Here is a 13803-nt window from a genome sequence, read left to right as displayed (position 1 = left end):
CAACAAATAATGACGTGTGAAAGCAGAGTACTGTGCCCTCAATGAAATATACAAAAAGAAGTCCATTGATAATAGCTCCTTGATATTAAAAAATCATTATTAATAGATTATGCAGGCATTCTAAAATGAAGAGGTCAGAAAGAAAACAACCTCTTTGCTCTCACCTAGTCTGGCTTTGGCCAAGTTCCCAACAGTTGCTGTTATTGTGCCTAAGTTTGGATTCTGCCTATGGGCATCAGCACTTCTGGTTAAAAGTTTTTTCTGATATTTTAATATAAATGGAAACAGTAGGATTCGTCACAAAAGCATTTATTGAAGCAAGAAATCATGACATGCGAAAGCAGAATACTGTGCACTCCATGAAATCTACAAAAAGAACTCCAATGATAATAGCTCTTTGACTTTAAAAAAAATCATTATTAATAGATTAAGCAGGCATTCTAAAATGAAGAGGTTAGAAAGAAAAACAACCTCTTCGTTCTCATCTAGTCTCTTCAGACCTCTTTTGGAAAGGTATGGTTAAAAGGAGTATAACTGCCTAATAACAGCCAAACATGGCTCACGATCAGTGTAATTGCCTAATCATTGCCTAATCACAGCCAAACATGGCTCACGAAAACATTTATTGTAAAACGATCATGTGCCTTTCACATCAAATAATGGGAGTTGAATATCCTTCACTTTCCATAAAGCCACTTCTCACTGTTATGAGCATAATTGACTAGCTCTTCTGGCTTGAACCACAGATTGATCTCATTCTTTGCCGTTTCTGGCCCATCGCTTCCATGAATGATATTCCTGCAAGAAATGCACCCTCAGATAAATACCAAAATTGGCATTGCTATGTAAGCTTGGGAAATCCTTTTACCATACGCAAAATTTCAAGAAGGTATAGTTACTGATTACTTCTGGACCCAAATTCCACCCTTGGAAAACATACCTTCCAACAATTATGGCAAGGTCACCTCGAATGGTGCCAGGTTCTGAATTTTGTGGGTCAGTTGCACCTATGAGTTTGCGTCCGTACTTGATGACTCCCTGGCCTTCCCATACCTAGAGAAAGTCATTTCATTAATAATAATCTTAAGAGGAAACTCTAACTAGTTACAACCCAAAAAACCCAAAAATGCAAGTCCACAGGAATAACATGAAATTTCCGACCTCGGATATAATACATGGCATAAGCCTTCAGAGGCAACTCTTACCCAAAAAGAAAATTCAGTCTCACAGAAACAACTTGAAATGTCAACCCCATCAACCAAAAAGTTGATAATCACTGATCATTGATGGAAGGAGAATATTTGAGTGGACTTACCATTGCAAGAACAGGACCAGAACTGAGGAATTCACAAAGGCCATTGAAAAATGGTCTTTCTTTCAGATCTTCATAATGTTGCTCAGCAAATTGCTTTGATGGAACAACCAACTTGATCGCAACAAGTTTGTAACCCTTGCGCTCAAAACGGGAAACAATTTCCGAAATCTGCAATATGAATTTTTGTGGTTGGCACTAATAACTAGAATCACCCATAACTAGTAACTAGAATCGCAACTTCAAAACAGAGAAGTTACTTACCAGTCCTCTTTGCACACCATCAGGTTTGATGGCAATAAAAGTTCGTTCAAGCTGTCATCCACAGCCAAGAAATGCATTAAAAGGTGTGACGCGGTCCACCTCCTTAGGAGTAGGATTTATGTGATTGATATGGATACTACTCTAAAAAGATGCTAGTTTCCAAGCAAACCCATCGTATAACAGTTTCATTACATAGAGATATTCCAAAAGCCTAATGTTCAAAGCATGTTACGATATAATGTTTTTAACATAGTCTAGCATATTAATATTCTCTCAAGATCAAACTCTGTGAGCAATGTCTAAGGTTGGTTTCAAGGTCAAATTCTGTGAGCAATGCCTAAGGTTGGTTTCAAGGTCAAACTCTATGAGCAATGCCTAAGGTTGGTTCCTTTCAAAAAATTATAAAACCAAGTCTCCTTCAACTAAACATCATTGAGTCGTCCAGCTTACTTATCTGTGAAAAGAAGGTAGACATCCATGTAAATTTTAGTTTGTGAATACTTTTACCTCTGCAGCTTCTGCTGATGGATCTTGAAGCATGTACACTGCAAATGAAAAAATGAAAAGTTAGAAAATATGCAGATTAAGAACATCTCCACCTTCATTGGATGAAGAGACAGTATTGCTTATTAAATATAATAGACGCAATGACAAGGAGGGCAACCAAATATCAATTCTCAATTGAGATAGCATTTGCTCAAACACACTCTTCTGAGTTCTCTATGACTACTAGTAGATAAAAGCTTCAAAATTACTTTAAAAAGTGCTTCCTCATACCACTATAATGGTGATATAACAATATAGGTTTAGTGCTTCAGTGGTAGGAGCTACTAAAAGTGACATAAAGGCAATAAAGTAACATGACTTAATAAGGTAATTAATGTATTAATGGTAATAAGGTGGTTTACTTCACTTGTCTTTGAGACTTTAAATGTATTGGCATTAACATATATTAATATCATGTACAATCTCTGCCATTTTCTGTCTTTTCTTTCCAATAACTAACAAACACTGAAAGACTAACCAGAATGACTGGCTACTCAATAACCATGGCATGAGTCACAACTCAAAAACGTACAATCAAACTGGCAGACAACTGCTACACTGTATATTATACAAAAGAGTTACAAGCCAGAAATATACAGATGAGATCCTTACATTATCAAAGGATACATATATGTACCCGAACTTTCACGTTACTCAATGAACATTACAAAGAGCAAACAATGATAAATTAGAATAACGTCACAAAAGTAGGCAATGCAAAAAAGATGATGCAGATACCTAGAGAATCAACACAAAATGAAAACAAAGATCTAGAACCACTCATCCCAATGGTCAATGCCTCCTGTCAACCCTACAAGATCTTAGAACACAGAAGTAAATCAGTATCTTTATAATTTCTTTTGAGTTATATTCCATTTCTTTTCATTAGAGTTGTTGATTATTGTGTGATTCTGCATGATTATAATAATGCATATCCACAACATTTTAGACGTTGTAATTAAACTTTAATGTTTAAAATTTTGATTTCAGTGCCTAGCCAGTGTTTACAGACAATTTATGCAAGCCCGCTGTTATCTTATCAAGCAAATAACATCTCAACATTAGAGTTCAGTACACTACACGAAATATCTTCAAAGAATGCCAACAAAGGGTGGGAATAATATTTGCCAGAACTCTCAGTAACCAATGGCTCTTCTTCTGGTTTTATTTGAAGCAGAAGGCAACACGTGTGTTTCTGAAAAGTACATGTTTATCAAGGTTTAAAGGTTAGCCAGCAGCTCTCCATAGCTAAAAGTAACTTTGCACCCTTTTAACATTGTTCAGAAGAGCTTAGTAATGCATAGTACTTGAGTTCAGTTATGATCACCCCTGAAGAAATAAAAATCTATGTCCAGATTAATGACCTTTAAAGAAACTAATTGATATACAATAATATGTTCCCAACAATGGCAAGACGAACCTGAGTCACAAACCTTTGATGGACTTAAAAACATTCTCAAACAAGAAATCAACGTAGAAAACATGGCGTTATCTGACTTCCCATAAAAAGAAAAGCAAAGAATGAAAAGAAACGTTGAACAAGATCAAGACCAGAATTTGAAGTTAGGGTAGGGCAATATCCACCACAAGGCCGAGAACATCACAGACTCAGATGCTTTGATTTCATATATATACAAGCTGACTTATATGGTGAGAAATGATCAAAAATAATATAAGCTTTTTCCTTGCCTAAATATGACAAGAGAGACCTAGAAAGTAAAATTGCATATTCAGGGGGACATCTAATATGACAATACTGTCCTCGATTATCAGGAATGACCCACGCATGCACTCAATTAACGAAAAAAAAAAGGGGTTGGGGAAGGGAAAAAGGGAAAGAGAAAAAAAAATATCGCCTTAGAGACCTAGAAAGTAAAATTGCATATTCAGAGGGACATCTAATATGACAATACCGGCCTCAATTATCAGGAATGACCCACGCATATATTCAAAATTAACAAAAGAAAGTTGGGGAAGGGGAAAAGGGAAAGAGAAAAAAATATATCTCCTGAGAGACCTAGAAAGTAAAATTGCATATTCAAAGGGACATTAATATGACAATACTGGCATCGATTATCAGGCATGACCCACACATACATTCAAAATTAACAAAAGAAAGTTGGGGAAGGAAAAAAGGAAAAGAGAAAAAATATATCCCTTGACAGGAGCTCAGTTTCATGCTTCAAGAATTGCATGCCTTGGCACTTGTGATCAGTGGCATTATTCACAGGTGGATGTGAACACGTTTGGTTAATGTCAAGGACTATATGCTTAGAGTCTTAGACACTCAAAAATAGGACATATTCAACAGGATCTCAAAAGATATCACAACTTTGTCATGTGCATGTTGTTTGTCATTAAAGAGGCTAACTCTATTCTAATCGTGGATTTTGGATACCACCTAGATTTCCGTTGAAACTGATGGGAAACAGTCAGATTTCCTATTTTGGAGGTGAGAAACAAGCACACCATAACTCTGTTTCATCTCATGCAGGTAAGTTAGTAGGTTCTCCACTTTCAAGTGCATCCAAGGAATGGAACACAGGATGTCAAGCGAGAGAAGTTGGATATTAAATAGAGTGGATATGAATCTGATATATCATACCCACTAACAAAACACTTTGAGAAAAGTGCCCACCCATAAAGTTTGAAAGAAATAATAGTTAGTGGCAAATGGCTTTGAAGGAACAGATCATTCAACCATGACTCCTCAGCAAAGTTAAGACAACACAATGGCATATAGATAGTAGTGATGGGTAGATGATGTGTACATGTTTGGAACTTTTGCAGTGACAGAGTCTAAATTATGTGAGAAATAAGACAAAATTTTGCATACAGGACAGAAATCAGGCCACAGGCTAACACAAATAAATCCCAGAACCCATACACATCACAAAAAGGGGCATATATAGTAGGGTGACTTTGATAGAAGGGATCCACTTACCACAACTTCTCTAGCCAAAGGCCACAGAATTAGAAGGCAATGGACGCTACCACCGCCAATGAAAAAACATTCAGGTAAAATGCAGATCAAAGAGAACAACAATACCTTCCCAATATGCTTAGAGAAAGGCACATATCCACAAGCCAAAGTCCACTGCATTAGAATAAAAAACAATGCTGACTCAACACTGACAGTCTGACACAATCGAAGGTAAACACAGGTGTAAATGCATATCCTAGTTTCTCAATAAGAAAGAGGCAAATTAGCAAAATGGAAGGACAATAAAGGTGTAAATGCGTATCCTAGTTTCTCAATGTGGGAAAGACACATGTTCATCATCGTAGAGCGTATTCCTCTATCAGATCTGTTGTACATTATTCACCAAATAAATGCACCGTTAATGAGGAACAAATCCACATTTACGAATGGGTTTAAGTTGCTGTGACAACGAAATGTTACATGGGATCTTGATTTTGATTTTAAGTTGGTGAAACTTAGGACTAGTACATAACACCACGTTTATTAGGAACCCTGTACTCACTGTAGTTCGGGAGGTCTACATCATTCAGCCTGTGAAAAGCGCTCCACGTCACCCAAATCATCTGCCACAACAGGACCCAACAAACCCACGGGAAGGAGGGCCCAGAGGGGGATGATGATAACATCCCATTATTCCACTTATGTGTGCCCTAAAAAAGGGCAAACCATACCCTTACGGATCCACTCATTGAGATCTAAAAGCATGTCAACTCATTGGCAATGACACCCAACAACTAAATCAAGCCCAAATGATCAAACCAACAAGATAAAAATAACACAATCTTCAAATGTGAAAAAACTACACGACTAACCTGCTGCTGGTAATGCCAACGCTCCAGAAATCCACTGTCGGTAAGCACTTTGATAATCCCCATGAGAAGAGAGACTAACAAGTGATGAGACCTTGCCTCTGCATGAGGATGCCGCTGCAGCTACTACCTTTCCTTCTGCATAACCCAATATCAATAACCTCTTCAACATCATTGAAAAAACAGAGCATATATAACAAACAGATCAGACTTTCACCATTGATAACCATTCACAGACATCCACTCTTTCTACTTAACTGGTATTAGATTAAAGGGAAGAGCAAAGCAGTTTATGAAGCATTGTTGCCCTTATAAGTCCTTGCATATGAAAGCAGGGGCACCCACAGAAACAGGAAACAAACCCAAAATCCAAAAGACAAAATGAAAGACATTAACTAACCTTGTAAAAGAGAAGATTTATTAAAAGAAGCAGCAACTGTCCTGGCAGTTCGGACAGCTACAGGAAACAAACCCAAATTCCAAAAGACAAAATGAAAGACAGTAACTAACCTTGTAAAAGAGAAGATTTATTAAAAGAAGCAGCAACTGTCCTGGCAGTTCGGACAGCTGCACTGAACAAACGAGAACTCATTGTCACTCCAAAAGAAACCTGTCAAAGAAAGCTGCAGCAGAGAAGTTCCCACAAAGTTCTCTGTGCACCTCTTTCCTCTCCACATGTATGTGCGGAGGCGCTTTTCTTATACTCTGGTCATCCCTCATCTCTTGCAACCAATCTAACCAAAGCACAAACCCAACAAGGTCAACTTGAATTAAAAATCCAACCCTAGCCAAATTAAAATAACTCACTAATTTACACGTGCGCCTGCGTGAACCATGCCTAGTAACAGACCTGAATCCCAAAGTACAACGAGATGCGCGTGTGATCAACGCTTTTGCCATTGACCATCCAGTTACATGGATTCGTGGTTCTGATTCCTAGGCGTACAGGTGTGTTTTCTGCCATTTTTGTTGTTTTTTTATTAATTTTATTTTTTATTTTTCACCTGGAATTTATTTATTATGAACAAAATAATCATGTTTTTGGTTCGGAATGACTGATATTTTTTTAGTCTTGCAAGTTATATCATTAATTCTGGCTTCTAGAAAGTCTCATCACCAACTTCTGTTTCTAAAAAGTCTAGTTACCAACTCCTGTTTCTAGAATTTTAGGGTTTAAAATCTAGAAAATCTCGTCCCCCACTCCTGCCTCTAAAATTTCAGTGTTTGAAATAAATTTACAGTAATCTCACCCTTATTGTGGGTCACTAAGGGTTTTGTAATTTTATGTTTAATGAATCTTGTTAGTTACAGAGAGCACGAGAGTAAACTGGTTTAGGTTTAAGATATAGAAAATTAAGGTATTAGTATATATTTAAATTTAATAAAATTACTGTAAATATGGGAACATTTATTTATCTCAACCGTGAGAAAATTTTGAAAATAAATTAATTTAATTAACCACTCTGACACGTTACTTAATAAAAATGTCACGAATTCCAATTCAGTCTAATATCTTAGAATCTTTGTTAACTAAGTCTTGAATTAATTTTATCGTAACCATGATAGTTAGTTATTATGTTTGATAAACGTTAATAACTATAATCATATTGACTTTCCACACCAATTATGAATTTGTAATTTAAATTTTGTTTGATAGAGAATACTAAATTTAATGTGTAATTCCCTTTATTTATTGGAACGGTTTCTATCTTTAATTGGAAGTCCGCTATTGAATGATCTCTCTAAAGCGGGGCTTTTTTTGACTTTGGGAGAGCTTTTAAAAGTAATTTATATTTATAGTTTAATGAATTTTATTTTAATTATTTTGATTTAATTTAGGTAGTGGACCAGTGTTTGTTTTTTTTAATTAGGTTAGATTATGTTATTAAGTAAAGTGTTTGTTTTTTTTTAACTAGGTTAGATTATGTTATTAAGCAAAGTCTTTAGGTAGAAATTATATAAGAGAAATTTTTCAATGTATTTCGAATTAATAAGTGTGGTTCATATCAAGACCAGATGAAGAGGCAGACCATGGCAAAGGCTTAAATTGAAAGCAATGTAGAGACATAATTTCAAGTAACAGCTATATTTGAACAATAATATTTAAATTATGTTATTAAGTTATTAATATATTAAAAACAAATTTTATTAAGTAACAGCTTGGGATCATCTTGAATGTTGGATGGAATAACGATTTGTCCATCAATGAAATGTTATCACCAGAATTGTGTGAATGGGATGTTGTAATATCTCATATTATATTTTGCCTAAATCTCTCAAAAAATTGCTTAATTTTTTTACCGCAAATTTCTCCAAACAATTATAAAGCATGCACCATGAAATTATGGCAAAAATAAAATAGATTTGCAATGTGAAAACCAGAAATGTTGCAAACTCATAAGAAATACTGCAAAACTCGGCTTTATGTAATTATTGAATATAGGATTACATGGACATAGCTAAGATGAATAAACTGGCCTCCAAAACAATTTGCTCCAATGCTAGTCCAACCTCCAAAACTAATTGAAAAATCAATAAGGGCACCTGTGAATTCACCAAGGGATGAGATAGGTTTTCGTTTGATCTCACCGAATCACCCAAGGGTTTTCGTCCTAGGGCTACTGAAGTTGGGAATTTTGTTTTCCAAACCTCGCTATAACAAACGAACAACCAAAACAAGATCTCTCAAATGATCTCATCCTCCTCCTTTTATGATGAGTAAATTGTCGTGGATATTTCATTGGACAGTCCGTCACACCTAATAAAATTATAATTCAAAGTTCCAAAATATACATTATTATAGTTTTATATCTCTTTAGATTTATAGATTTGTAGATTTATTGTTAATAGTGTATGCATGTGAATTAAAATTATGCATAAAATAGAGAATGAAAAAATAAAATCTCACAAACACATTTGGCACACGATATGACCTGGGAAACCCTTTCATGAGAATTACCCATATGGAAGGTGAAGTCGCTTCGCTCTCTTTCTCTAAATGAAAATATGGCTACAAGTACAAAGAAGTATGGCTTGTGGCTCGTGAGCTGCTACAGTGCCCAAATCTGTTGGAAATTATGGTAGTCGTGGTCGGTTTTTTCATTGGAAATTTTGAAATTATATTGTTGCCTCCAAAATCTTCAAAGTCGACCTCATTTTTGTTTAGGTTGGTTGGGCCCCTAAGAGGCACCCATTCGACCCCCACTTGATTTTGTGCATCTCTGATCCACCAAAATTGTAGGGAGGGGCGAAATTTCAGGAGTTTGGTTTTTGTCATAGCACTTGATCACGATCTTCGTTATTGGTTTGGTTATTATCTTGCCATCATTATTTGTGATGTATTAATGAATCTCTCTCTCTCTCTCTCACACACACACATAAGGAATCATTTATGGGTTTTCCCCTTGTGGGTTTTTCCTTGGCCTTAGGCCTAATTTTTGTATCCTTTGTCTTATTGTATCATGGTTACTTTACTACTCTTTCAATTTTATTAGTTGATGTTTTTCTTCTGTATAACTGCTTAATGATATTGAATTCAATACTATGTGAAACCAATGTTTATTGATCATTGGAAGTAGTTATTTATTGAAGAAAATTTGTTTCTAGTTGTGCCCTAGAAAATTCAATGAAATCCTCTTTGTGTGCTCTACCTCCTATCCCTCTTGGCTTTTTTTGCTCAGCTATCGAACAAATGCACTCAAAAGAATGGAACCCCTTTTCCTCCTAGTGGCCCAGTTATAACACAGCTCGATAGCCTACTAGTGGTTAGGTTTCACTACCTCAACTCTTAACTAGAGTTATAATATAGACTCTTCTAGAATCTTCTACATCATAATCATGTGGCTAACCACTTTTACATGAATAATAGGGGTTGGCGTGACATCATATCAAATTATGGTGGTGAAAATAGGAAGGTCAAATTTTGAGTGGCATAACTTTTGCATATAGACTTTAATTGACGTGATTCTTATGTTGTTGGAAAGGTATTTGTGTGTAGAATATAAAAAAAAGGTGTGGCGCTAAAGTGACAAAGTTTTACCCCCAAAAAACATTGTTTGATGCCTCAAAATGCTTATGGAAAGTTTCAAACCCCAATTTGCCAAACTAAGTGCCCCCGGTGAAAATGGTACTAAGAGTTGATTCCTCCACTCTTTTCCACTATGGAAGCATTGAGATGGATGAAAAACAATATAATGATCCAATCCAAATCACACCCCCCCCCCATTTTGGGAGGATTTTGGTCCCCAAAAACTTCTACTAAACAAGGTGAGAAAATTTTTCCTCCACCTTCCCTTGAGTGTACCATTTAGCTTTGCCTAGAAGTTGAGCTTTCAACCCAATCTACCAAGGTCATGCTACCCCTACCTTGTAGTTATAGACCTCTTCTACAAAACTATATCTTCTCTCAATTTTGCTTGAGCATCTAGTGTCAAATCCTCCACAGAAGGTAGGACTTGTTCTTCTTCCTAATATACATTCACAACTGATTAAATGTGCATATATGGTGGTAAACTGAGTCGATAAGCATTATCACTTACCTTATTCAAAATCTCAAAGGGGCCATACCACAAAGCCTTGATTTTCTTACCAGACCCCTGTAGCCTCTCCTTATTCAATTGTAGCCATCCTCTGTCTCCCACCTTGAATGATTTCTTTGTTCTATGTTGATCAAGCCTAGCCTTATACTTCTCATGTGAATTTATAGTGTCTATTGTACCTGTAGATGGATCTACCTGATCTTCTCTATAAATTTTTCATCCTTCAAGGTGTCTCCTGTAAAATCTTCCCTCACTCCTCCTTGTTTCCCATATGCAATGTCCGAAGGCGAAGGAGGCAAACATCCAAAACAAGTTTTAAATGGGTACTTTCCTATAGAATGGTGGGCTACTATATTGTAAGAATGTTGTATATATACTAGATTTTCATCCTAGGTCTTTAGATGTTTCAAGGTGTATCCCCTCAAAAGTTGCACCAAAGTCCTATTGACTACTTTTGTTTGTCCATCTGTTTATGGATGGAATGTTGTAGATATCGTCAATTATATGTACATTTTCTCCCACAATGTAGTTCATAATGCACTAAGAAATCTTGTGTCCCTGTTTGAAAATATGCTCCTTGGTATCCCAATGATTCGGAGATCAAAATTAGTCTAAAAAATGAACACGCTCGGAATCTCCCGAAATTGGTGTCAAGACATAGTGTTCGCCTTGATTCCAAGGATGCTTGAATCGCCTTAATACGACGTCGTATGGTCATGTTATGATGTTCTAAATTTTTTGTCCAACAACAACAACAAAAATTTACAGATGGAGTAATTGGGCTACTGACTGGGCAGTCTGTACTACTGACATCATGATCATGTCACCATTCCAACTGGGCGTATGAAATGCCAATCATAGCTCACTACGTGTCGACTTCGTACAAGATTGAGTTGCCAATGTTTTATTTGGTCGTGCAGATTTGGTGGTCCAATAGAAGGTTGCCACATGGTTGAACCAGAGGCTGCCATGTGGCACCTCGTTATTGGTCAAAATTTTGTTAACAGGCCCAAAGGCCTTGGATGGGGTTGAATCTGCGACCTGCCACACACAAGTTCCACGCCCTACTGTCTTGCCATCGAGATTGTTCTTACCATACTATGGTCTCGAGCTATATTTGAATTCAACATATTTGTGCATTGGGGAAGAGAGGTTGGGCGTTACTCTTGGCCCCCGATCATGTTACCACCCATAGGGCCTTGGCTTGGAACAGTAGCGGAGGAGGGTTGGGGACCAGCCCCAACCCCTGGTCACAACACTTGGCATATGCCCATGGCGGAAGGCTCGACAGAGAGGGCAAGGTTGTAAGCTCTAGGCCACAGTGTTATGGTTCGGTGCGTAACCAATGGTGGGAAGATAGGGGGCTAGCCTAGAGGGCACGATGAGTTGGCCCTGGCCCCCGACCATATCATCACACACGTGACCACATGCTAAAGAGAAAGGTGCCAGCACCAGTGGGGGAAAACCATTGGCCCCAACCCCCCGCCTCATGGGCGCCATATGGCCCAGTGTTTGTGCACAGGGATTATTGGGAAAATTAATGAGGCGACAAATTACACCTTTTGCGAGTGAAATTGTCACTTCCCAAACTGTGAAAAGGGTGAAAATGTCGCACAGTTTGCAAGTTTGGCCAAATTACAAGACAGATAACAAAGCTTGGCTTGGAGAAGCATAATTTGCTCAGTTTTCAACCTATTTTAGCTCAAGAAGAGCCTAGATAGGGGTTTTTGAGCATCCTCGATTCAATGGCAACGTTAGTTTTCTGATTTGAGCACTTTATGATGGAAATTTTTCAGGATTGAGCATTTTAGTGCCAGAGACAATTAGAGGTTATGAAGCAGTTTTGATGGAATTTTGAGCATGGAAAGAACCTTGTAGGGCTTCTCGAGCCTTCTTATTTCATCTGTAGTAAATGTTATTTAGCTAGTTCAACTCTTTTTAATCTTTTCTCATTATGTGTTCATGAGAGAAGCTCTTTTCAATACTTCAATGTGGAGTTGTTGTACATTTTTGTGCTTGGTTTTTAGGTGGAGTATAAGGACCTTATGTGTGAGTCCTTTTTTTGTTGACCTTTCCATGACTTGTTGTAGTGAGTCATATTTTGGAGTGATAATTCTTTGTAGGAGAATGTTTCCTTGTAGGGAAAATAAACCACGCAATTGTCAACAACTTGTATGTAATCATTTGCCACTGAAATCAATAGAATGGTCTAGTTGTCGGAGCAAGCCCGAAGACGTAGCCCAGGAGGGGTGAACTCCGTCATCAAAAGTTGGTGTCTGCTCTTCATGTTTTCCATTTCAAGTTGCATGTGAATGTGTTACTTTGTTTTAAGTTCATGTGAAAACTAAACTTACCACCTTGAAGAGATTATGAAACTTGTTACCTTTTAAAGACCCAATTTGTTTACTTGCAAAGCGTTAGAGGACGATCAGTTTTTGGAGAGGAGAAGTTCTTCCTCCATTTTCATATTAGGTGGTATCAGAGTTGGTTCTGACCCAAGTTGCAAGTATGGGCAAGAAGCTGGAGCTTGAAAGACTTCAAGAGTTAGAAGAGATTAATTTGTCTCTTCTAATGGAGAATGTTGAGCTGAGGAAATTAGCTTGAAGTTGTCGAGGAGGAAAAGAGGAAAATGTGCTTTTAGTTGCAACATGTGCTAGAGAAATAGGTTGGTGAGAGTTCCTTTCCAGAAGCAGCAAAGAATTCCTCCAAGATGAAGCCAATTTGTGGGCATGGTCCAAACATAGGATATAGACCCTATGTTGAGAATGATGCTTGTGAGTTTTTTCAGCATTTAAAATATTATCCTTATGTACATGTTGGTAAAAGTGGGTGGCTTGAGTCGATGTGAAAAAATTACAGTTCTTCCTTGTAGGAAAAAGTAAATTATATTTTTAAGCTAGTCGCGCGTGCTCTGCTGCCCTCTGTGAGTGCCCCCCTACAAACCCTCCTCTAAGCAATGGCTCCAGAGGGAGGCTCTGAGCCTCCTTCCTCCCTCCCCCCTGAGCTCCTGGCCTTCATGTAGCTAGTGGGTGAATGCAGCAAGCACCCAATGACAGCCTCTCAATAGAAGTTTGTCAAGAAGATGGAAACAATCCCGACTATCACGCTCCCAGCTGAAGAGCCCTGTTGTGTTGTCATGAATATTGCAGAAAGAGGACTCATCGGCCAGTTTACTGGGTTATGACCATCACCAAGAGCCATCGAAGCATGGGTACAACGCAACTGGAGACCGTTGGTCTTAGAAGGAATAAAATGTCATTTTGTCGGTAAGGGCTACTTCGTTTTCATATTTGAAGGCATCGAAGACGGGAACCTCATTTTTAGAAACGGGACATACTTCATGGGAACTTA

The 13803-nt window shown here is 37.5% G+C and overlaps 1 protein-coding gene across 1 annotated transcript; it reads right to left on the bottom strand.

The window, feature by feature from the left end:
• Positions 1-396: 396 nt before the first annotated feature.
• On the bottom strand, positions 397-6642 carry LOC149181385 (nucleoside diphosphate kinase 3-like). The gene is made up of 7 exons (XM_089416604.1): positions 6425-6642; positions 5918-6052; positions 2084-2121; positions 1577-1627; positions 1316-1483; positions 941-1053; positions 397-798 (listed from the first exon to the last, which is right to left on the bottom strand). The coding sequence occupies exons 1-7, from the start codon at positions 6504-6506 to the stop codon at positions 678-680; spliced, it is 708 nt and encodes a 235-aa protein (XP_089272730.1). The 5' UTR covers positions 6507-6642; the 3' UTR covers positions 397-677.
• Between the last annotated feature and the right edge of the window lie 7161 nt (positions 6643-13803).

Source organism: Pinus tabuliformis, chromosome 3_2, assembly GCF_031772625.1.
Source record: "Pinus tabuliformis cultivar Carrire ecotype Pingquan chromosome 3_2, CPIR1, whole genome shotgun sequence".
Lineage (NCBI taxonomy): Eukaryota > Viridiplantae > Streptophyta > Pinopsida > Pinales > Pinaceae > Pinus > Pinus tabuliformis.
Note: the sequence above shows the minus strand (reverse complement) of the source record. Positions and strands in the feature narration are given on the sequence as shown.